This window comes from Amblyomma americanum, chromosome 7, assembly GCF_052857255.1.
Source record: "Amblyomma americanum isolate KBUSLIRL-KWMA chromosome 7, ASM5285725v1, whole genome shotgun sequence".
In the NCBI taxonomy this organism is placed as follows: domain Eukaryota; kingdom Metazoa; phylum Arthropoda; class Arachnida; order Ixodida; family Ixodidae; genus Amblyomma; species Amblyomma americanum.
The window spans coordinates 10,704,174-10,729,220 of record NC_135503.1 but is presented as its reverse complement, the minus strand read 5'-3'; the positions used below and the strand labels follow the sequence as shown (position 1 = coordinate 10,729,220).

The window sequence follows — 25,047 nt, the reverse complement described above, 5'->3', positions numbered from 1 at the left end:
TCGAACCAAAAACAAACTTAAATACATTTTTGTTCTTCCAGTAAGATAATAAAAAATATGCAGCATCTCCTACATGGTGTTTGGGATCACACTAGGTCTCCTCGATTTGGCTGCACTTTCTGCACTAGTTCACAAAAGTGCCATGTCGGTGTAGTGCCAGCTCTTGCGGTGCGAGTGTAGCCTGACACTAGTGCTGTCGGTGCAGCGGCCAAATCGAGTGCAAAAGTGCTGCGGCCATGTGTTGGTGTTTCTCGCGTGTTTTCACATATGCGCGAGATTGTGCTAGCTGCATTGAACGCTGTGCATTTGCTCGAAGTTGCACATCTCGTGGAGTGGCTATGAAATTTGTTAATTCCAAAAGTGGTGAAGAATTTGACGCCGTTCTTTCCGTTGCGTTGTGCAAAGTGGCGCAGGCCGGTCGACCGTCACTGATTAAATGGGTACTTCGAAGAGGCAACAATTAATTAGACAGGTTATTCAGACTACCACTCGAGGCGATCTTTTACAGTCCATACGCGTGATTCAGGCTGCGTCCGTTCTATCGAAAAGTGACTGCGGTTGTCCGCCAAGAGTTGCCTGATCTATACTTGAACTCAATCGCGTTCACTTTCTGCGGACGGTGACGGCGACATGACTGTTAGAGGCTAACTGTCAGGCGAAGGTGTGGGCTGTCGTAAGCGGAAGCACTGATGTCACATTGAGTCACAGACGTTGCGATCGCCCACATATTATAAAACATCTCACAATCTGCCTCTTATGGAAGCGCTCCATCGTGCTGCGTCTCTAATAATAATTGCATACAAAAGAGAAATGGTGTAAGCAACGTGTGAGGCTGGACAGAAAGATGCAAACCCAAACGCAGTATGTATACGTACGTGCGCCATGTCAGCCAATCGCTTACGTGCGTACATAGACACGAGCACACACGTGCGCATACACACACATACGCGCACTGTCATTTCAGCTGTTTGGTGAGGGCCTGGCGCAGATGCCGCGTATTTCACGGGTACGTGGCCCTCTCAACCATGGTCTCAACGCCGCTCCCTAAAACAAACATGGCCACGGAGCCGTCTGCTACGGAGTGCGCCGAGCACCCTGCACTACTTGCACGAGAAGAGAACTCGCCGGGAGGCTAGTGCAGCAGTGCAGAACTCGTGCAGCACGAGACCAAATCGAGTGCCGAAGTGCCGGTGGCGCTAGCTGCACTGTCAAATCGAGTGCGAGAATGGTGCAGAAAGTGCAGCCAAATTGAGGAGACCTACTGATATCTGCACTAACTGTGCATGAACCACATGGGGTGCATTAATAATGTGTGACAGTGTTTGAATAAAGAGTCAGAATCTGAAGGTGTTGAAATATTAAAACATCTGCATGTTAAGATTTTATTGCATATTTATGAACCCTGGTTGGTCAAACTTAATTAAGAGAACTTTCTATCAAGTGTTTGTGTTGCCTAGGTGCTGCTTTGGCACGTAAAAATTCTCTTCAGGTTCCCAATCTTCCGGATCCAGAGGACATACAGTGCATCTGAGGGCATGTTCAGTGGACTCAAATGAGACTGAGCTGTTTTGTAGTCATCATTAACACTGCTATCCTGCGAAAATGCCTATCTCCTCTGCCTGTGCTAGTTGTATTCCACCTTCTCACTAGACCTGTATTTTGACTTCGTTACTAATGTTGTGCTGTCTTGCACGATGTGCACTGAGTGGTTGAAGCAGTAAAACTACACTTGATGCTGCTTTTTTGTGATTTGTGATGCAAGCATCTGTGCCAACTCTGCACAACCCCCCATTGTAATGGAAGATAATGGACTGCTTGATTTGCTTGGATTCTTAGGTTACTGCTTATACGGGGTACTCAAGCCACAGTGAACTGATGTGAAATTGCTGCCTTTTGTAACTCAAAAGGAGAGCCAGGTGGGGGTGAGGGGAGGAGTTTTGAGGCACTGTTGTACAGATGTAACGAACCTCCATATAGCGAATTCCTCGATATTGCTAAATTTGTCAATTCCCCAACGCTGCCACCATTGAAACACTTGTATTTGAGACCTCCATGTGAATGAAGGTTTTGTGGCAGTTGACCTTGATATAATGAACTCGCTACGCCAATTATCTGTTAGCTTGTGCTGAGTTACGAAACTTGGCAAAAAAGTTTCACGACAATAAAATAAGAACTGGCATGAAAGGAACGTCTATGATTGCAGCGAGCGATCGCAGTTGACGCAACGCGCCGTGCTCCAGCGCCATCGGCGCATCTCCGCTGTTTTTGCTTTTCGAACGTTATACCACGTGGTACTTCAGTAGTTCATGTTTGAAAGCAGGGAGAAAAAATGGGCATAACAAAAAAAAGCAATGGTGCGAGCAGTGTGCGCCCATCGCTGCTGTGTGGTTGCTCATGTGATTCCGGCGCCAATAACTTTCGCTCATAGGGAGCGGGAGCGGTGGAGAGCGCCGGCAATGCAAGGCGAAGAGTCCGTTTTGTTCGGAAAGAGCGGTGGGCTGACCGAGAGAGGGGACATTCCCGAAGAAGCATGTGCCTCCGTGGCCAGTCTACTGTGGCGGTGCGAGGAGAGCACGGCCTTTGCCTTCCTCATTCTTGCAGCGGCATTGTACAAGCCATGGCGGAGGTGGGGGTGGCTGCTGCCACAGTTGAGCCGTCAGCGTAATCTTGGAAACGTTTTTCCGCGTTTATGACTTCGAGTAACGGGGTTTTCTGTAGACATTTTCTAGGTGATTTAACCTGCATTATTTCTTATTTTCGTTTCCGTTCTGCATTGTCCTTTCCAGTCTTCTCGCAAAAACTGCATGTAACGAAGACCTGGATGTAACGAAAAATCCCGGAGTTTTTTCAATTTCGTTATATCCAGGTTCATCTGTAATCGGTACAGATTAAAAAGTGATGGAATTAACATCACAAGGGCATTTGGAGTGTGCCGGTTGTGCAGATGTCATTATGGCAAATCCGTTCATGCTTCTCACTATGGTGAACCACCTCCACTGCATTTGCTTTTCTACGCCAGTAAATGCAGGTCGGAAAGGAGACAGGAAGCGGGCAGAGTGGGTGAGGCAACAAACACGTGTGAACGACATTCTAGTCGCAATCATGAGGAAGAAATGGGCTTGGACAGGGCATGTAATGCGAAGGCAAGATAACCGCTGGTGCTTAAGGGTAACAGAGTGGATTCCAAAAGAAGGCAAGCATAGCAAGGGGTGGCAGAGAGTTAGGTGGGCGGAGGAGATTAAGAAGTTTGCGGGGATACGGTGGCTGCAGCTGGCAAACGACAGGGTTAATGTGAGAGACATGGGAGAGGCCTTTGCCCTGTAGTGGGCATAGTCGGACTGATGATGATGATAATGACATGCAGGTTATAAGCGGTAGACTCCTGTGAAGATCAGGAAACCTACATACTGTGGTTGCACAGGACGAGAGGTTAAAGCCACAATGGAATTAAAGTCCAAAAAGCAGACTTGGCATTGGTTGAGCCCATATGGTGGTGCCATATGTCACACCCAGTAAAGGCAGCATGTAGTGTTTACATTCTGGTGGATTCACTGCAACAAAATTGTTGATATATTTTGTCCCTTGAGCTGAAATACAGTCTCGTTATGTGTTGCTTTTTAGTAAGGAGTGAAAACTGTGTATAACTTGAAAATGCCGCACATTACAGTGGCTCAGTCTAGTCTTTTTTTTTTTTTCATTTTCTGCTTCTGAGACCAAAATGGTGGCTTTATTATTATTATTTTTTTTTGCCCTTTTTATGCTGGCTTCTGGGCACTTGTGGCAGTCTCAATGTTGAACTGGGTGATGGAGGTCAGCAAAAGCACTCGGAAAGTGATTCAGGCTCATTGGGCAAGTCTGGCAGAGGGGTCCTTGGCACACGAGTGCTTGAATGTTGCAGTCAGTAACAAAGGGCACACGGTTGTTCAGAAATTTGTACAGATGTTGCCTTGTACTTGTGACCTATCGCCGCTTGCTATTGTGGGTTGTGGAAATTGTTGTCGCCTCCGGCAAGCAGTTATATTGTAGCAGGGAGCGGCCATGCTTCTGTGCGCTTCTAAAATTTGTCAACAGTTTGAGGCAAAGTACACCTGTTGCTGTTTTGCTAGCTGGACACCACCATTCCTACTTTTTGTACTTGAGCAAAGCTAATGAATTCTGGTATGGAAAACATATTCTATTCCAGTAGGTATGTAGCTGACGACCATGAAACATCCATACTTATGAGAAGTGGGATAGTGATTACCGTCACCTGATGGGGCTTGCTTTAGGTTTTTCTTTGCACCACCGTGTGAATTGTCTGGTTTTTACTATCGGGTGGTAAACAAAGGCAACTTGATTGTGAAAAGTTGTTTCCTCTATTACGAGCATCAATGATTCTCCTGTTTTGAGCTTTGCTGGCACAGGGTTGCAATTTGAGAAGACAGCTGATATCTGTGAAGTTTTAGTCATTGCTTTCACATCAGAGTTCTTTTCGCAAGAGCGAGAGAAGCTTGATGTTTTACTACACTAACATTTTAATCTACTTTCTTCTGGGTACCTTCTGTGTTATGTGCATGAAAAAAACTTTCTGTCCTGACTGCACTTCTTCATAGCAGTAGCGAGAGGCTTTAATTTGCTCTCTAGGTTATCGTGTGCATTATGTGTGGGATTTTAATTGTGTTTCATTTTCAGTGTGCTACAAAACAGTGCTGCCAAGGTCATGCAGGCTCCAGAGGTTAAGAGTAGTGAGGTAAAAACGACAGTAAATTCTGTTAGACTTGTGACCAGCATGTTGACACCGTAAAATTGCAAGTACTATGTATATTTGGTGAAGACTCATTCCCACATTCAGAGAACTGCCTAGTTAAAGAGGCCGTTTTCTTAGTCCTAACTTTTTTTTTTTTCCTCTCAGTGTATCAGCTGTTGCCATTGCATTGCGTTTTCACCTTGACCTACCTTCTAGAACTCTGTCCCAGGCCAATAATTGAGCTACCCATTTGCAGATGAGCCCAACTTTGGTGGCGGCATTTGGACGTGACTCTGAGGCTGGTCCCTGGGTGCTGGACTGGGTGCTGGGCAAACTGTGCTCCAACCTGGAGTTGTGGCGCAGCGAGGCCTCCTTGGCCCTCACCACCTGCCAGGCTATGGTCTCCTTGCTCAACAACGTCGAGAGGTTGGTCAAGTCAGATTTGGTTTCCCCGACAAGAACTTGGAGGTTTTGTGGGCTAAAAGCTGCTGTAGGCAATGTAATGTGATCCAGAGAACTGCAAGGCTATGAACAAAATCCGCACTGTAATAAACCACAGTAGCCCATTCATTCGCTTCTGATTGATAGATTTTCCTGCTTTGCTTCTGAGCTGTGCAAGGTGCACACTCTTCCAAACAGTATGTAGTTGAAGTCGAGAGTTCGACGAAAACTCGTCTGGTCGGGGACAAACATGTTGACGAAGAAGAAGGAGCGCTGACCAAAGAAAACAAAAAACAAAAACAGACGTTTCGGCTCCCATACGGGAGCTTTGTTCACATTTTTTGTTTTCTTTGGTCGGCGCTCCTTCTTCGTCAACAAGTATGTAGTTGGTTTCAGCCAAATGCAGTGCACCACTTTATTTTTTTCCTTGGTTCAAGTTTTGCGAAACACCCTTTATGGATGCAGTATGTTATTACTGGATGCTCCTTAAGAAAAGGAGACAGACCCGACATGCATCAAGTCATAATATTGACATACCTAGGTGCATGCACGCACAAAGATGTGTGTGGCAGTCTTTTTAGTTCTGGCACAAATGCATATTGGAGACGGTTTATTTCAATGCTGTCAGATGTTACTTCACTAGCACAGAGAGCTGGTACTAGCAGTGTCACATCGTTTCGGCAGCGACCCCACTCTTGCGCCAAATGCGCCAAACCAGATTAACAGCTCCAGCCTGATAAAAATGGGGAAAATTGCGCCTTATTGCTCCAAACTGGCTGCTTTCGAATTTGGCAGCACCGTGCGCCGTCTATCCAGGTGGACATAACCGTAGTTCTTGCCGCCATTTCAGAGTGCTAAGCCCACTTGTAATGAACATGACTGCCTCTCATCATCGGTTCCTTTTGTCCCGAAGTTTGCAGTAAATGGACTAATAAAAACGGACATCGCAACGTGGGCTTCCATGATGTACTACTTATGTCATATATATGCGAGCCACCTTCGGTGTGGCGAAGTTTTGGCATGCGTTTTTGAGCCGCTGCCCGTTTCTCTATTGCAAAACACGAGCAGCACACGCGTCAAGATAAAGGCCGGTCAACATTCTCAGGCTTGCGTGTCTTTAGAGTCTACCTTTCGTTGCTGTGATTCCAACTGGCTGGCCGAATAGGCTTAGTGCAAGTAAAACGATCGAAGGTTTGTTGAATTTTTACACTTTTTTTTTCTTCGGTGAGTGCTGGCAAAAAGAAGCTTGTGGAAAAAGCCCGCTCCGTGCGGGCAGTTACTCTTGTGAAGTTTATTTGTGAAAATCTCACATGCAGTGTGGCCGATGGTGAAACTGGCTGTGAGGCGCGATCCACCATCCACTTTAGGCTAAGCGCCATGCAGTTGCGCAGGATGGTGGCAAGATTTCTTTCCTATGAGGTAGTGCTTGATCTCAATTCGAAGACTTCCGTAATTGATACGTACAGCTCGGGCGATATCTAGTATCACTGACGAACACACTTCAACAGCACAGAATGATATGCATCGCTAAGCATGGTTCGATTGAGGCGCTATGACCCCCATAATGTGATGACCCCCATAATGCGCAGGTCCACACGGGACGGAGAGGCAAAGAGACACCGTATGGCTCAGTTTAAACAAACAGGTATACTCAATAATTACACATGATTAAGGTTATACATCAGAGGCTGGGGCGTCCGAGCTTACGTGCCGACGACTTCATGGGGGCGATGGAGTGGCTCCGGAGTTGGGCTCGAGCGGTTGCTGGCAGAAGCTGCACGCCGTCGGGCTTCGGCGCTGAAGGCCCTCTTCGCTAACGATGTCGTCCTGAGCGTGTATGCAGTAGAATTTCAATAGTCGTCCGTTTCTTCGAGGATGGTTCACAAACCCTTCCTCTAGTGTTGTTCGGCTTGGAAGATGAACAGGAGGCGAGCTTGTAGATGATGACAGCAGAGCATAATTTTACAACATACATATACAGAGAGTTAAACTGGAAAAAGCAGAACTGAATTTACAAAAGAACAAACTTTGCACTACTTTACTCATCGACCGGGCAGGTTAGTGCCTAAGTAGCATCACATTACATGCTAAGCATGGAAGCGGGCAGAGTGGGTGAGGGAACAAACACTGGTTAATGGCATCCTAGTTAAAATCAAGAGGAAGAAATGGGCTTGGGCAGGGCATGTGATGCAATGGCAAGATGACCGTTGGTCCTTAACAGTAACGGAGTGGAATCCAAGAGAAGGCAAGCGTAGCAGAGAGTGGCAGAAAGTTAGATGGGCGGATGAGATTAAGAAGTTTGGGGGCATACGGCGGGTGCAGCTGGGAAGGAGTGGGTTAATTGGCGAGACATGTGAGAGGCCTTTGACCTGCAATAGGCATAGTCAGGCTGATGATGATGATGAAATAGAACGCATATTTCTCTGCTTAAGGCCAGGAACGACATACGTTGAAAATGCATCAGCATGCGTCGCTCCACTTTGCATCTGTCCTGCAAGATTCACACCTGAAGGTGGTTTTCACATGCAAGCAGCATGGCGAGGCAAAAAATTTTCGTCTTAGAACCTCGTCGCTCTGCCCACTCGAGCCGCCGTGGTGGCTCGAAAGTTTTTTGCGCTCGGCCACAGAAATTGTGAGCGTTTGTGTGTGTGAGACAGAAAAATGCAGAGCTCGCTTGGAGGATTTTTTTCTGCTCTCTGTCGCGCACGTGTATCGCCATAATTTTCACGTTGTGCGCAGAAAATTTTGACGCTCATGTAGTACGTTTGCAATGAAGATAGCGAGCCGTGCGGCGCGTTCTCACATGCGGGCTTCTGGCCCTTGTGTCTTCGTTGTAGCCGAGCACCGGGTCTGGAACGTCCGATCTATCCGAAACTCAGTGCCATTGCTGTGCTTCGCATTTTACTGCCGCATTGATCTCATTCGTGCTAGGTCAGTGTTCGTTAGAAATAGGCACAGCTGCATGGAGCTGCTACTTTTGCACTTCGTCTTCGTTCCAGTTGTACAACATGGCACTGAGCCATTTGTTAAGAAAAAAAAAAGCACTATACATTCGTGCAGGCGAGTGCAATGCTCCAGTGAGCAGAAGGACTGATCATGGCTGGCGATGTGGAGGCGATGAGTGTTACTGCTTTCGACTGAGGAAAGCAAAAATGTAAAGGAAAACATGACAAAACTGGCTGATATTACAAAATAACCGGAGAAGTTTTAATGTAGAGCAGATTTATTAAGGAATAAAGGAAAGTGGAAAATTACACATCAGCTCATTTGAGCTACTTCGTCCGCTAGTTATGCAGAGTATGTGCTCTTCAATTAAAAAGTGTATGACATATTTCACTAAGGTGATTCTCTTCAGTTATACTGCATAACACACAATTGATGCCATCTAGGTGCGACTCTGTGGCAATAATTACAAACTTACTCGTGTAGCATGTTTACATCTTACACAAACTTTTCCAGCATGTTTGCCAACCCATAGAGATATGGACACTAAAAACTGCATGCTCCCTGCTGCTTCTAAATCAATGTTTCATTGCTCAAAAGCAGGAGTGTGCAAATATTTGAAATTTCGTATACGAATTGAGTATGTTTGATATTCCATTCGTATTCGAGAAGTTGATATTCCAGAATTTCCAAATATTCGAAAATTCCCGAATACTGGCCAGCGATCGTACACTGCACAGACTTTCATAAATTCAACCATGGAAAAACCACATTATCTGGGCAAATTGGCCAATGATCGAGTTAAAAATTCTAGGAAAAATTACCGAAGACACTTTGGAAATTCTAAAGTATGCTTGGCGAAAGCCTTGTGGTCAATCCATTCATTCGATTTGGTGTTCGGCGATACCGCCTGTCGCTGCTGCCGCTTTCGTCCTGCTTCCCTACCTTTGGTACCTGACGATCTAATCAGTTGCTGTTGGCGTTTCCATTCTGCCTCCCTTGCTTCCGCATCTGGTGACATGTTCAGTCGTTGCATGCTCATTCGCTCCTTGTTCTTCTGGCGTTTGGTGTTGGGGGAATCCGGCGTCCACTTCTGCTGCCGCTTCCCCGAACCGCCTGGCACGGAATCACTGGGCCGCTTCGGAGCCATGCTTCTCACTCACTCGACTGCAGTGAGACGTCTGGTGAAGGAGCGGCAGCGCAGTTGGCACCGCCGACGCGCGCGCGCGCTCATTCTACCGCTGCTGTGTGACGTCACGGTTGCTATGCACAGCTGCGCCCCCCACCAGCGCGCCGGTTGCTGAGGGGAGGAGGTTGCGCCGCTGCGCGGAGTAGAGGCCACAGTTGGCACAATTCCAGCACACAAGGACGGATGCGACCGTGAGCATGAGCTATTAAAGGCTTTCGCCTTAAAACAATACAGAGGTCCTATTCCCTTCCTTCTTCGTCGTTCATCACGCGGACTGATCGCATTCCGATACCACTAGGATTGACCTCGTGCAAAATTCCGCAAGTGGGCTTTCCCACATATCACACGTGCTGCAAACAAGATGCCCGACTGCCCACTTCGAACAATCGCAACACGAAATCGCGCTTTTCTTTTTAATCCTTCCGTAATACGTTACATATTTAATGCCCACAGCCGAAGAATGCGTCCTGTAGCCTTCATAACTCTCCGAGTGTGACCTCCGCCATCCCGTTTTGTAAACTACGCTATGCGAGAAAGTCCACTTGTGGAATTTCGCGGGCGCCTCCTGAAGGGGTGCATAGAGTTGTCACAATAGGGGAAGTGATCCTGTAAAAATCCCGCCCATTGCATGGTGCATTCTAACCCACGCACCTCTTTAGTGGGGTAACAGCAAGCATGACAACGATCAGAAGGCCCCTGTTGCTAGGTCAAAAAATAGCCTGGCCGCGTAGTTTCGGTTTCTGAGCTTCACCACTGCCCTCCGGCAACTGCAACTGTCGGCACGTGCATTTCTTCCAGTCCCTTGAACTCCGAACCAATTAGGTTTTACTACTCATGTTCTTTTTTGTTGCCAGCCTTGTCACTTTATGAATTTTGTTTTGCATGACTTCATTACAGTTTGGATACTGTTATGCTGCCTAATCAAGTAGTACAGATTTCTGTGCACGCCATGGTTTTTTATACGGTACTGAGGCAGTCTAGTTTTGTTTATTTTAGTTGCAAATATCATACACTATTTTGAAAAAATTTGCTTGTTTATCATTTTCTGAAATTTTTTTTGTACTGAACAGATATTCGATTCGCTGTTCGAAGCCATTTTTTCTACACATTCGTATCAACTTCGTATTTGAAAATTTTAGTATTCGCACACCCCTAATCAAAAGTGCTCCAGATTGGAACTATTGGTGCTCTAAACTGCTTCTAAATTGACTTTCCTCTCTGCCAAAGTGCTCCAAATTGGAAATTTCAGTGCTCCAAAAATTGCTCAAAATCGGATTTTACAGTAGTATCACAGTTTCGTGCATCTCCCTTCTGGCCTGCGCAGGGGACACCGAGCTGCGGCATGCCCAAGCCTGCTGTCGCTTCTGCAACGCCAGTCGCAGGGCCAGCTGGGTTCTCTGGCTCCGGGCTCCCATCGAGCACTACTCAAGGCCTTGGTCATTGCGTGCACGGCGAACCGCTTGCCGGAGGCACCCAGGCTTTGGGAGGCGCTCCTGGGGCCCCTCAAGGCAAGATTTGACGAGCTCCTGGCATCTCCGAACCAGGCACGCTGCTGCCTCACCGAGCCCCTCAAGTATGGACAGTCCCTTCTTGTCTTCTTTTTTTTTTTTCCCCCTCAGTACACAGTGTTGGTGTACCGTAATTACATGGTTGTAAGTCGACCTCACATTTCTGAAAAAAAGAAAGAAAAAAAGAACTTGGAGGTTGTTTACGCTTGGCCTTTAATAATAAAACGCGATAGCACGGCCTCCGCTTGTCGCCAGCCACTGTCGGCTGCTGCGTGCGGGAGCGCCCATGCGCACATTCCAAAACGAAAATGTATTAGCCACTGGACTACTCGTCCTCACTAATGCTGCCATCGTGATCGCTGCTGCGGTCCCACAGCTTGTCGTTCTAACATCGTCGTGCAGCGAAATCCCGCGCACTTCGCAAACAGCCACATCACGACATCGCGGAGAACAGCTGAAAATTTTGCCTCGCTGCAGCTGCCCTGCCACACCTGTATCACCCGTTGCGAACGTTGAACTTGCGGCCGGGCACGCAGTTCCTTTCTTCTACGTAAAGAATGACAGCCATCTTGAATGTTGCCGTGAACGAACACGCCGGTCGCATACCGGACCCGGAGCACAAATGATGAATGACGAAGTGCTGGATTAAAAACTTGTGAAACGCGGCCGGCAGTAGTCAAATGCGTCAGAGCCGAAGAGAAACTATGCGTGAGCGGCGTCGGCTCTTCCATCGGCTACCGACACTCCCCGGTGCTGCTGCAGTTCCGAGTGGGGGTGCTGCTGTGATTGGAACAGCGGCCCTTCCATCAACTATCAACGCTCCTTTAAGCGCCGAGTGCACGGTTGAAAGTAAACAAAAAAAAACTTTGATGACGCCTATTAAGAGTAGAACGCGAATGTGTTATCGGGCCACCGCCGCTTATCAGCAGACGCACTCTGTACCCACGTGTGGGGAGTGGGCTGGTGCCGGCTTGCTGCTTATCGACAGCCTCCCATCGGCCGCCTCGTGCGGGTTGGGGATGCTGGTTCTGCACGTTGACATAGCAGGTGCTCAAGGCCAGCACCAAGAGTGATGCGATGGAGCCGTGCAGCAAAAATGCAACAACGCTGTAGCATGCCTGATATCTCGTTTGTCTCGCCTTTATTTATGGTATGATGCTTTGGTTTCGTTTTTAAGTCGACCCCCTCCCCCTTACTTCGGATTTTCAAATTTTTAAAAATAGGCCGACTTACAATCGTGTAAGTACTGACCTTAGTCCAGAGGGAACGTCTTGGTCATCAGAATGGGTGGATTTCAAATCTTGGTTTGGGTACTTTCACAATTACTTGACCAGCACTTGGCACTTGTGTGTTATGGCCTGAAAATCATTATTCTTGGGCTGTACGTAACACATTGGATTATTGTTAACAAGAACAGCTTTATCCAAATTCTTAAATTTGTCAAACAAACCTGTTTTTGTTGCTTTCTTGCATGCATGATGCATGTGAAGTTTGCTTTTGGTGTGCAATCCAGGATTCTAGTGTTTTGTAATGCTACTTCGCTTCCATTCTCATCCACAGTGACAAGCTTGAGCCATGACTTTCTTTTTAGTGTGATGCAGCATGAGCATTAACACTATGGGGCATCATGTGTTGGCGGGTTTTGGTGCTGTGTGACGCTCGTGGTGAATTCCACTGGTCGAGCTGGAGTGAAGTATTGAATCTGTGCGATGCCAATCTAGTCTGGCAGAGACCAACCTGACCCTAATCGCAGAAAAGGCCAGATGTGGTGCAGTGGGAAGCTTGGAAGTTATGCCCATCATTTGTCCACCAAATTTTCGTTTTTAGTAGTGTGCCACGGTGAAACAGGGCATTTTTGCCCTCGAATATCCTAAATATATTCACTAACCCGGTAAAAGAAGATGCCTGAGGTATTGCATGAAAGAATGTAGGCTTGGAAGCTTTTATTAATTTAGAACCAAGATATCGATCATTTTTGTCTGCTGCCACAGTGGCTTCACAGCTTTTAGTGCAGCCTCGGAAGGTGCTTAAGCAGGGTCCCAACTTCTCTATGCATCATCATCATCATCATCAGCCTGACTACACCCACTGCAGGACAAAGGCCTCTTTCATGTCTCTCCAATTAACCCTGTCATTTGCCAGCTGCAACCACCGTATACCCGCAAACTTCTTAATTTCATCAGCCCACCTAACTTTCTGCTGCCCCTTGCTATACTTGCCTTCTCTTGGAATCCACTCCGTTACTCTTTAGCACCAGTGGTTATCTTGCCTTTGCATTACATGCCCTGCCCAAGCCCACTTCTTCCTCTTGATTTTGACTAGGTTGTCGTTAACACGCGTGTGTTCCCTCACCCACTCTGCCTGCTCCCAGTCTCTTAACGTTACATGATCAATGAGTTAGACAGGCAGAACTGCCACCACGCTGTGTATATTTTTGTGTTTGTATTTCACTGTTGTAATATCCGATATATTGTTCTAACTGGCGGTGCAATACGTAGGTTTGGCTGCAAGCCTTGGCTGAATGCCATTGCTCGCACCGGCGGTCATGTCTCAAGGTTATACAGCATAGACTGCTTATAACGCATACCGCGGGAGTCGGGAAAATCCGCATTATATATAAATGGTACTGCACTGTAACCAAGACGTACTGTAACCAAGACGTAGCTTTTCAGAACGGCCAGCCTACCTTTCAAAGTGCACCTGACAACGCATCAGACGCACAACACTGCAATCACAGGCAACAAAGAAGTTTATTTGATTTTTTTGTCGAAGTGTTGGTGAGGCACTTTAGCGCTTCCTCGCTGAGGTTTCTCTGGGCGTTGTAGAGGCGCTATATTGCAACCGTTGAGCGCGTCTTTGCACAAAACTTGTGCTGCACTTACACTCACTTCGTCGGGCTTATCCTCGGATAGAGGCTCATCGTGACCGCACACCGTTGCCACGTCGTCTTCATATGTGGTGGCTACTTCACACACAACGCTGTCGGGGTCAGCGACGACAACGAGCTTATCTCGTGCCGGTCCTTGAAACGCTGAATACAGCCGTTCAATGAGTTGAAACCACCATGCCCTAGAATGTTTGCAAGGCACTTGGCCTTGGCTTGCAATATCGAGCCACTGGCAGGAATGCTCTGGGTCCGGACCTCGCGAAACCGTGTAAACAAAGTGGCGACATCTTCCTACTTCGACGCACAAATCTGCTTCCTTGCAAGCAAAGCGGAGTCTTCCTGCAGCTGTTTTCGCAACTTGTCTCTGTTCTTTTAAATGGCGGGCACAGTAGCATCCGCGACACCATACTTTTTTGCCACCGTAGCATTTTTCAAACTGCTCTCGACGTGCCTCACAATGCTCTGCTTGGTTTCGAGAGCTTGCTGTTTCTTGGCCTTCGGAGGCACAGATGCCACCGGAAGTGAAGGCAGCCGAGGCTGGTAGACTTGCTCATATTGTCAGCTGACTTGGCTGCATTGTCAACTTTTCGTTACACGCAACGACACACATTGCGCTCACGGGCTCAGGTGTGACATGACGCTGCCATCATGTGCTTCCCAGTTTTTTCCAATCAGTGTGCCCAACGGAGGCGCATCGGAGAGTGAGAGGAAAAACGCCTGCTTTGGGACTTCTTTTTTTCTATCCTCTCCTGCCTTCAGCCTTGCGTTGAACTACGCTGACAACGCTCCCCCGCCCCGCCTGTTGCCCCCTTCTGGCGCAATCTGGGAAGCATGCTCCTCGCTCCCACCGGTACCCACAGGCCCGCGCCTGTACGCGGGCCACCAGGCTTTCAAGAAACCGCACTATATGCGGTCTTCGGTTAGGCGCTGCTGCATATTAGGCGGTAAACCAATACACTGAACTCTATGGGAAGCAAAGCAATTGTCACAAAAAGCCACATACAATGTGGTCCCGCATTTATAAGCGTTATAAATGGTCTGAGCTGTAGTTATGTCTACAGTGCTCGGTGCTTTCCCACTTGCAGGAGCAAAGCACTCGACCTTTTGGAGAGCCTGTGCGGCGTTGCTGAAGGTGCGACACCAAGCAACCTGACGACTATCCGGCCCCTGCTGCTGCCCCTTCTGGGCAGGCTCACTCCCGTGGTGCCCTTGTTGCGTGCCGAGCCAACACTGGCCTCTGCGGCCATACAGCTATACCGAGCAGCTGCTCGCCGACTGCTCTGCTTTGTGGGGCCAGAGGACGCCACTGAGCTGTGCCGCTGCTGCCTGGAACTAGTGCGCCAGTTTGCCCGTGACAACGCAGGTGCTAGCTTATTTCTTTGCACTATTTTTTTGGAGGGAGGAAAAGGGCTAAAAGGACTGCAGTTGCAGAGCAACTCAACCCATTTTCATGTACTGTGTGCTTGCAGCTTATGGTGGGTTGCTTGTGTGATGCACTCTTAGTGCAGCATCGCAGGTTAGAGTATAATGATAGAACAGCTGAAGAAGTGCCACCACAGGTCAATGTTCTCAGTAGTGCCATTCACTGTACTGTCGCCACTTCATGCAGGGCGGTTCACAACTGAGGCAACTGCCGAGGATAACCACTGCCAAGACCTTGGGGAGCTGCTGGAGTTGTTGACGGAGCTCCTCTCCAAGGACTTCCTCTACATGGGACCGCCCGCGGCAGCACCCTTGCAGGCCAGGGGAGGTGCCAACGATGACGTTGCGCCGCAGCCCAACGTGCCAGCCTCTGAGATTGTTGTGGAAGGCTTGCAGCTCCTCATGCCCTTGCTCAATGCTCAGCTCCTGCAGGCAAGTCTTGCTTGTGGCCAAAAGTGTGGCTTCGTTTATGGGATGCTCTGCTAATTATATGGCTGCAGTCTTGACGGCAGCGTTGTACAGTTAATGATTGATAGCACATTTTAATCTATGAAGCACATGGTAAAGTATTAAGTACGATTAAAGTTTGCTTACAGATCCTGATCTGGTTGCATTGCCATACATTTGCTTTGAGTCTTGTGTCTATTTTTCTTCTCTGGCACTTACCCATTTGTGCTGCATGGAGTGGAAAATGCTAATTATATTTCCGTAGGTGTTGACATACCTATAATTTGGCTCCGACTGTAGCTTTGTGGCATTGGCTGTCCCTACAAGGCCACCGAGGAGGAATTGCAATTGACCTGTATCAATATATTACCACGCTCTAACGACAAGGTATTGCTATCACTGATATTGGAGCTTTTATAAGGTAGAAAAGACAAAAAAAAAACCATCACCATCACCAGACAATTTTGCATGTGAGCTGTGGTGTGTCGACCCGATTCTTATGGTTTTTTTTTTATTTTGGTGTAGACATGAGTTTTATTTTAGCGATTGAAAAAGTTATAAATGGAATTTTCTCAACAATGAATCCATTTTTTGCTGCCGGGCAAACATAGACACACTCGAAAAGAGCATGGCTAGGTAGATTGTATTGGATTTCAATGTGTCATGGCAGGAAGTTGTGAAGGTATGATGTGCTTGCTGTTGCAGATTTACTTGTACAGGAAGAAAATGAGAAATAGCTCAAGATTTTCTTCAATTTTATCATGCTTTGAGTGTTCAGCATATTTGAAGTTCAAGTGCACACTTGTGGCTCCAGCTTGTCCTTGCAAGTAGATAGTGCTTTCGAACTGAAAGTATCCCTCTCTTCCCTTACCCAGTTCCCAGCACTGTGCCTGCAATACTTCAAACTGGTTGCACTGCTCGGAGAGCTGCACCCCGATCATGTGTGCCAGTTGCCCGAAGGACTGCTCCAGGCACTGCTGGGATCTGTTCGGGTTGGACTGACAAGGTGAGAGGCAGTTTTTGTATTCATCTCTGCATCTTCAGCAGGGCAAAGGTGGCTTTCAAGCTGATTTAATTTTATTTTTAGCTTGGTGAGTATGTTTTCATTAGCCAAGGCAATATTGTGGTCTGTCAAGCAAATTACAGTAAAGGACATGGTGGGGCTTTGAAATTTCATGATACTGAATTTTCTTTTATTTCATTTCTGTGAAAATGCGGCTCCTGCAGCCAGAATGGGAGGTGCAGCTTCATGCTGAGCAGCTGAACACTGTAGCCCTCGGCTAACTCGTATTGTAGGTTGTTCTACCATTAGCACATGTCTGAAGCCTCTTGGAACCGTAAGGCTGCTTTAATTGGGTTTTTACAGGCACTAACTTGTGTTTGGCTGTGCCTTATGCAACTGTCTTTTATTGTCTTTGGAGGGATGAGCGCATTCTTGCCTGCCAGTACTGTCTTTACCTTGCAGCTATTCCGCAGACGTGTCGGGTCTCTGCCTGGACGTAGTGTCCGTGCTGGCGCTGGAGGTTCACCGGCGGGGGCTCCAGGCCAGCCCTGCTGGTCGTGCCCTCGAGCCCTTCCTGCAGCTGCTTCTCGAAATGGTGCTGCTGCAGCCGCTTGACGCCGAGCTCACGCTTGTGGCTGGCAGCGCTCTGTTTGCGCTTCTTTGCTGCTTCCGGGTGAGTGGGTCTTGGACGTCTTGGAGCATGCCACTGATGTACAGCCAAAAGTCGTCAGGTCATGTGGTTTACTTTCCAGCCATGTAGTGGGCCACTTATGTACCCACTGAAGTATTACACCCCTGTAGGGTGAGGAGAATCATCGTCCTCTTATTTCAAGACCTTTAATGCGTTAGCATTAGAATGCCCATTATCGCTGTTTGTTTGGGAAGCGCAAGGAAGCAAAGAAAACATGACGGACGATTACGATTGCTGGTAATGCGAAATTTGAGCATGCTCTTGACGGCTGGCAGGTGGCGTGTTACGCTGCTTGCCACTCTCCGAGATCTTCCCGTGGCAGCTACCTTCCAGGTGGCACTTTGCCGACTGTGCCACTGACCACGATGCGGAAGCTAGGAACGGGCGCCTAAGAGTTGCGTTCTGACAGCATTGTCAAGATCTGCATTCAGCAGCATACCCTTGTCTTTAATTTGAAGCACTGCTTTGTTCCTCTAATATTTTTGGTGCTTGTGTTGTCACGTACCATGGTTGGTCACATGCTATGGCTGGCAGATGGAGTCTGCACATAGACGAACCTGGCCTGGTGACATCTAGCCAGTGGGCATTTGTTGCTTCTCCCCTACAGGTGGAGAGGGAAAGGAGAGAAAGAGTTTGGGGGGCGGGGGGACTATTGGCAGGTGGCAGGTGTGATTACCGGATTTTCGCTTAACAGGCTTCTATGCTATCGCATAATACCGTATATTGCAGATTATAAGTTGAATTTTTTTTTTCTTCGAGCAATGACCTTCTAGAGGTGGGGGTCAACTTATAATCAGAGTAGACCTATACACGGACTCTTAAATTTGACCTATGTACAAGGTCAGAAGTAGTTTCTACCGAACCATGGATAATATCACGCCCCGTGCACGCGTAATTGCATAATAGTCAAGACATAGCGTGAAAGTGAGTCTGCTTAAAACACATGAATTTGAATGTGCAGGAATTTCGACAGGAATGTGCAGCTGAAAGCACTAAATGCGCAAAGCCAGCTGTCAGAGACAAATAGAGATAACAGGTGAAAACGGCATCGTCATGTGTGGGCCGGCTGACTAGCAGCAAACAGAACAGCCAACAGTTCCGTAGTTTTGGACTCCGTTGCTGGAGGTTACTGCAATTACACAGCAACGCGTCTGCTCCAGTATTCCCAACCATGTATTTGCGCGCACCTATGTACATGCTGCTGGTCTGGTGGCGCAGGGAGCATAAAATGTGCGAGTGGAAGTTGTTTTTATGTATATATATATAGATATATATATAAACCCGAGCGAAATTTCGGGTGCGCAAATTACGTGAGTAAATATGGAAAACTGGCCAGTCACATGCACGCAGAAGCATTTTTGCGAGTTTTTGCATGCATTTTTGCCATTTCTGCATTTCACTCTGCCGAGGTGACAGTCACTAGCAGCGGTGTGTGTGGTTTGTCTCTGCCCGACCAACACCAAGATGCCACTGCAACCTCGGCAACTATACAGCGTGGCTTTCAAGCAACAAGCAATCCTCTATGCAGTCTGAAAACAACGTTGCCACAGGGTGGAAGTTTGATGTATCAGAAAAGTGCGCGAGGGAATGGAGAAAACAAAGAAGCAAGATCTTTGAGTGCACTGCTCCCGTTCTGCAAAAAATCTGGCATGATTGGCGGCGGCATTGTGAGCGAAAATCCCCAGAGAAGCAACCTAGGTGGGCCACCTAGGCCACATGACCTTGTAGCATCATCACAACCTGCCCGCCGGATTGCGAGCAAACTGACCACTGTGGCAGGTAGCAGGTAAATTAATGATTGGTCGAGAGAGGTTGCTTCTGAAGAGCAACTTGGGTCACACAAGCCCCACCGGTGGCAGCATCTGCCATTGCAGGCCAGTGGTGCGTCGCCTAAATGCTGCACCACTGCGCCAGGAGTGGTATGAGGACTCCCAGGGACTTATGAATGTAAAGTCGAGAGCAACCAATTCTGCTTACTATATGGGCATTAACCCATTGAATGTTAGCGTGTCATACTCTTAAGGCGGAGCTGAAGTGTCCCCTCCCAGTTTAATTTTGTGTGTGCATTTACCATAAATTTAAACTTTTTAAATTTTTTTCCCATGAGAAATGTTGGACACAAAATTTTGCAAGCTCACCAGTAATAAATGGCTCATGACCATGGGTGGCATTACTACACGAGGCATCCTAGATAGCTAAAAGATTTGGCTTTAGAATTTTTATACATGTTAGTAATTAAAATTACGTTGGCACGATAAGAAAATCTTCGAGCGTTTCATTTACCCAATATGTGAATTTTATTTGTGTGTCGACATGCATTGCTCGTGGGAAATTATTTTTGCAAACAGTGCTCCCAAAAATCAGACTTTGGTAACTGTCAGCACTTGTCTTACAGTGGATGCACTACCTGTGAGCATCTGTGATTACATGCAACTGTACTATCATAAGCAATATGAGCAAGAACACAGGAACGCGTGCCTGGTAGCCTCGAACCCTACTTGTAGCGATACGTGGCGGCTGCTTTCAGAAACAAAGTGGGTGGAAAGGGTGGTGCGTTCTTCCATTTTTCAGAAGCAGGCAACTCAGCAGAACCCTTTCCACAGTGTTGCAAAAAGTGACCACTGTGCATTGCCACAAGAAGGGTCTGAGGTTATCTGCCACGCGCTCCAGTGTTCCTGCTCATATTGCTCATGATAGTGCCTATTGGAGAATGGAACAAGAACATTATTTGTGTTAACTGTTTTCCAGTAAATATATGAAGTCAAAGGCCCTGCAACAAACAGACCTCTTGAGACAGGCTTCCTAGTGGCTGGGGAAATGACTAAACACATAGCAAAGCTATGTTGACATATTTGTTGTGTTGTGCCACTACGCAGTCTATTCACTTGATGTGGTACACATTAAGCTTCCATCAACTCTGCGGCTTGCTTTTTCCAGGAAAGCTTTGCACAACTTGGCCAAGCTCTTGTGGCAAGCCAGCAGGATGCCACAGTCAGGCAGCGCCTTGCCCAGTCCTTGGAGACACTGACACGGGCACAACCCCTGACTCCGGAACGGGCCAACCGAGTTCGCTTCAGGGACGCCTTCGAGACCTTTGTCACAGAAGTTCGGGGATTCCTTTGTGTCAAATGACCTATCACTGCCCTGGTCCCCCTCCATCATCCCCCTCTACCGCATGCCGTCCTCTCATTCTTGGAACAGAAAGACAACTCATGCACATCTGGAAGGAGTAAAAGTTGCTTTATTTCTCTATGGATGTAATCTCTGTCCCTGTGGTTGTTTTATCCATCTACAGGGGCTTTCTTGGGTAACTTTATTGCTCCTAATGGGAAGACAGTGTTAAGTTGCTGGGCCTACTTCTGAGGGCTTGTTAAGTACCTGAAAAAGAGTTACAAAGAACTCAGTTATCTGCAAAGCAAGCCAAACATGTAAGGTTGTCCGAATAGCATTACTCAAAAACCACGAATATTTTCTAAGTATTTCGAATTCTCAAGAAAATAAGCTGCTGGATAAAACTGTCGATAGTCTTATGTACGCTCTGGTGCTTACACGCAATAGCACCGCTCTAAATGTTGGCACGCGTCGTGCACACGGCTCAGCGTCTGCGTCCATAAATTGGGCCTTCGACGGCTGCATGCTTCTGCATGGCACTGACGAGCAGGCATGATGGGACGAAAGCCTAGATAGCCAGCCCAGATGCGAAAGCGAACGCACCGCAGGGAGAACTGAGCTGTGCTGGCGCATGAAAAGCCCGAAAGATGATGACGAAAAGATGAAAACGATAAGAGCGCAGAACTATCAGTATGACAGAAGCGAGCGCTCTGTTGGCGTTGGCTTTCGTACTTGTGATGCTGCATGTCGCGGGACACCAATTTCGAAGCCAGTGATACTTTAGCATGTACACCCCTCAACGACTGAAATTAGATAGAGGTGAACTCCTGGTTATCTTCAGTATCGCGACAAGCCGGCACTGCAAAGAGCTTTGATTAGTGTTCGCTTCATACAGCATCATCACTTTCTTGCGCTCACGAATTTGGCGTAGGGGTGCGCCGCCTCCGTACTTCTCTGGTACCTTTCCGCGTGTTTAGACAAATTAAAACTTCTCACCAAGGATAGGTGCACCCCGCGCCTTTACGCAGCAGTGCGTCTGGCAATGCAAGAGCGCATGCTCGCATCTCCACGCGCTTCAAGCTGGCCAATGCAATAGCTTTCTCCGCATGATCATGTGGTCTCACAGGACCGTATGCCGCGCTCATGAGGTCGGAGAAATTGCGATATCAGTTGCGATGTGTCCAGTAAATCTGTCAGCAACTTTTACATTTAAAATATGCAGCATGTTAAGAATCCCATGGTAAGAGTTTGAGACTGTGATACTTAATGTACTTTGGCTTGCTGCTGTTTTAACACATTATATTTATTTTGTTTTTCTTTTTATTTCAGCTGCCCTAGTGAATTTGGCATATGCTATAATAAGCTCTAATGAATTGCCTCTTTTTTTTTATTTACTGCATTTCAAATCACAAACTGTTTGCTTTGCTTCAAAACTGTTCGAACAAAACTATGAGCTTCATATTCGCTTCGAACTGAAAATTCACTATCCACACATGCATACAAAATATATGATGCTACCTGTTATGCACATATCCCACAAATAAAGTTCTGTTTACAATGGATAGCAACACAGTAGAATCCCGCTCTGAAGTTTTCCACCGGACTGCGGAAAAAACTTGTACATCCTTGTCCGCAGCTTTTTTTTTTATTCTTGTAAACGTAACATTTTTCTCTGGAAATCGCAAGGCTTTGCGGCTCTCGCTATCATTCTGCGAAACGCCCTGCGACTGCTCTCAGTCTGCTTCGCCAGTTGTCCATGGAAGGGAGGGATTGGCAAGGAGGCAGCGTTTTAATCCTGCACAATTCTCATTTGCTAGAATTTAGACATTGCGTCTTTTACGCTGCAGGCGACAAAAAAAGGCACGTTACCAAAGCCTCGGGGCCGACCTTTCCCTTGTACAGCGTAGCATAGTTTCGTTTTTGCATCTTTGATCGTTTGCGTTCTCAACAAAATTGTTTTGCAACAAATCTGGTTGTTTTCCTTACTTTGGCTCTTGCAAAGACCATGGATAATGGAAGTGCGAGAGCCTTTGGTTTACAGATGAACACAAATATTCTTCCATTTCCACCAAAAGCAAGTTTAGTATAAATGTAGATTAAACTTAGTTACCAGTTGAAAAGCCACATCAATGAAAATGCAGTTTGCCAGCTAACTACCGAAGGTACCATTAGGACGGGCAGATTTACAGGGTACATTTTTAGACTTTCCCATCGAAAATATCGGTTGATTTCCCAAAGTAAAATTTCTCCCTCCCCCATTCCTTAAATCTGCCCCTGCATGATGAAGATGCTTATGCAGATCTTAAACCCAAGTCATAAATTTCCTTTTATTTAACTGTTGACGACAGTTACATGAAGATGTAGCTTTTCAGCAGTGAGCCTTTAGAACATGCACTGATATTGATATCATTGTGCCAAATGCTATCCCTTGCTGAAACTCTGTTCCAACAGTACTATGCTTTCCAAATAGCAGTTGAAATGTTTAAGAGATTCCTTTTCAGAGAGCATGTACTAGACCAAAAAACGGAAATTCTGTGGATGTGCTTGACAAAAGACTTGAGAATGAAATGAAAGGAAAGTGATAGGTAAACATTTTCAATGTAGATCTTATGATTTACAGCTTGTTTGTAAAAATGAGGTTTACTCGGTGAAACAGTGCACAGAAAATTTGATTACAGTCGGATACAACTTAAGTCTTTAGTGAAGCTAGGCCCACATTAAGGACCGCTGCACAGAATTTCTCCACAACAAAGCAGTCCGCAGTTAGAACTTTTTTTTGTTACCTAAATAAGAAGCTAATCACAAGAAAAAAAATTAAGCTATGGAATTTTGATACCTGGCTTGTTTAATACAGCCAAATGTTAAAGATCTGATTTCATTTACTGTTGCGGTTAGCCAGCAGACTAACACAGGACACCGCAGGACGAGTCCAGTGTTAACTGTTTTTTTTTTGTTTTTTTAAAGTTGTATCCTACTATAATACCCCATTTTTTAACTGTAGTGATAATGTCAAGTTTTTACCATTTGTATTTACGGAAAAATAATACAAAAAAAAGGCTCAGTATTAATGTTACTTTTTCAGGATATTACACAGCTTGTATATGCAGCCGTGGCTGGATTCTCAACACTAATTGTGACGACACTGTCTGCCTTTTGCTAGCTACCATGCTCCAACAAACTGCAGAGAAAACATGCTGAAATGCACTCACTCATATTTAATAAGCCGACATCCTTGAGTGATTTGAGCAGCCTCGTTTGTGAAATGGCAAGCAAACAGGAGCATATTTCTGGGTTGGACCTTGAGTGCAAATCTCATGAACAACAGAGAGTATATGCACAATGCTGAAAAGAAGAGATGGGGAAGGGGCTGTAACACATTAAGCACTGTCCTGAAGTTGTACACACAATACTCGTGCAGGATTACACAACAAACTGGTTTTCCTGTTCTAAAAAATTATTTACGTGGCTCTCTATACTGACATTAGACTGGCAGGTCTAACTTGCAGCTAAGAGATGCATATCACTTACAGTAAAATAATGCACCTTAAATTTTTGCCACCATTCAGTTTCTTGAGGCTCGGATCTAATTCTGTTATTTCGGCTCGGGGGCAGGGCATACTTTAGTTCGTGCTGACACTCTGCACTCGATCTGTACACTAGATGATATGCCATTCCATAGTGGCATAGTTGCTTTTGCCCAGTTAATGTGAAAATGTTAGCCACTGAACAATTAAGAAGATTCGACGCAGGCGCGCTGTATTTGGCACCTGAACTTGTTCTGTCAAGAAAAAAACGCAGACTGCAGCTTTCATTTTTTTTAAAATTGATATAGCATGCGCACGCTGTCGCCAGGAAAAGTGAAAAGCGATACGAACAGTGGCACCAACTTCCCGCGGAGCATTTACGCAATGTGAACTCTTACCAGTGGTCATTTTGCCGCTGATAATACTTGGGTCTTTCTTGATGTCTGCTAGGGCAGCCAGAGGGATTCCCCAGTTAGCAACTAGGCAGGAATAAAAGGAAAAAAGTGTCAACTTCCTGATTAGAGCGCCTGAATCCTGATTAAAAAATTTGGCATTACACACCTGGTCCCCAGAAGTGCTACAGACAGGAGGAGAAAAAGAAACGTACTCATTACACAAAGTATCGATCTGACACACGGAAGAGAACAAGTCAGGCGAAAAGCTTTTTACTCACGGTGCTACAAGGTCAGGCGAGAAGTCGCAGATTAGTTAGCGCGCCGCCGGACACATGAACAAACGAAAATGAATTAATAGTCTCGGAACCCACAATAGCGCGCTGTTGAGTGAAGTGCATGCTGTTTAGCTCACCTGCACAGGTATTCTCTGAACTCCTTGCTTCCAAGCTGCTTAATGAACTGGCTGGCGTATCGAGACATTTTTTTTCAATGTCGCGCAATATCAAGTTGGGGAGGTTTCAATAGGGACCACCAAGAGCCGCTACGGACTGGTGGGACTACACGATGAACAGTCGGTAAATCTCTTCAGTTCTTTCAAATCATGAGTATCATAGGCAGAGCCAGTCTACTCAAGCGTAAGCCTCTTAATTATCTTGCTAAACTTTCCTGTAGAAGCGCAAGCAGACCGCTGCTACTACTACGGCACTGTGGCGAATTGAGCAGAAGGCTAAAACGGCATGTATAAGCCTTAGTCGATCCA

The 25,047-nt window shown here is 46.6% G+C and overlaps 2 protein-coding genes across 3 annotated transcripts in view; one reads left to right on the top strand and one right to left on the bottom strand.

The window, feature by feature from the left end:
- Nucleotides 1-20,507, top strand: part of LOC144098446 (exportin-4-like) — a 51,863-nt gene extending 31,356 nt beyond the window's left edge. For both annotated transcript variants that reach the window (XM_077631121.1, XM_077631120.1), the window contains 7 exons: nucleotides 4,983-5,152; nucleotides 10,624-10,872; nucleotides 14,780-15,057; nucleotides 15,304-15,548; nucleotides 16,439-16,569; nucleotides 17,029-17,239; nucleotides 20,195-20,507. In XM_077631121.1, coding sequence (XP_077487247.1) covers nucleotides 4,983-5,152; nucleotides 10,624-10,872; nucleotides 14,780-15,057; nucleotides 15,304-15,548; nucleotides 16,439-16,569; nucleotides 17,029-17,239; nucleotides 20,195-20,389 — 1,479 coding nt within the window. In that variant the 3' untranslated portion in view covers nucleotides 20,390-20,507. The remainder of the gene's footprint in view (nucleotides 1-4,982; nucleotides 5,153-10,623; nucleotides 10,873-14,779; nucleotides 15,058-15,303; nucleotides 15,549-16,438; nucleotides 16,570-17,028; nucleotides 17,240-20,194) is intronic.
- On the bottom strand, nucleotides 20,479-24,999 carry Mpc1 (mitochondrial pyruvate carrier). The gene is made up of 6 exons (XM_077631125.1): nucleotides 24,700-24,999; nucleotides 24,566-24,569; nucleotides 24,454-24,469; nucleotides 24,291-24,371; nucleotides 23,578-23,710; nucleotides 20,479-20,635 (listed from the first exon to the last, which is right to left on the bottom strand). Exons 1-6 carry the CDS (start codon nucleotides 24,765-24,767, stop codon nucleotides 20,611-20,613), a joined length of 327 nt encoding a protein of 108 aa, XP_077487251.1. The 5' UTR covers nucleotides 24,768-24,999; the 3' UTR covers nucleotides 20,479-20,610.
- Between the last annotated feature and the right edge of the window lie 48 nt (nucleotides 25,000-25,047).

Excerpts from the sequence above, each read along its gene's own strand:
- Mpc1 (XM_077631125.1), bottom strand. The coding sequence starts at position 24,767 with ATGTCTCGATACGCCAGCCAGTTCATTAAGCAGCTTGGAAGCAAGGAG. Across the intron at positions 23,711-24,290 it reads CAGCGGCAAAATGACCACTG|CATTGTGCATATACTCTCTG; the intron begins GTAAGAGTTCAC and ends TCTTCTTTTCAG. Across the intron at positions 20,636-23,577 it reads TGTCGGCTTATTAAATATGA|GTACTTAACAAGCCCTCAGA; the intron begins GTGAGTGCATTT and ends ACTCTTTTTCAG.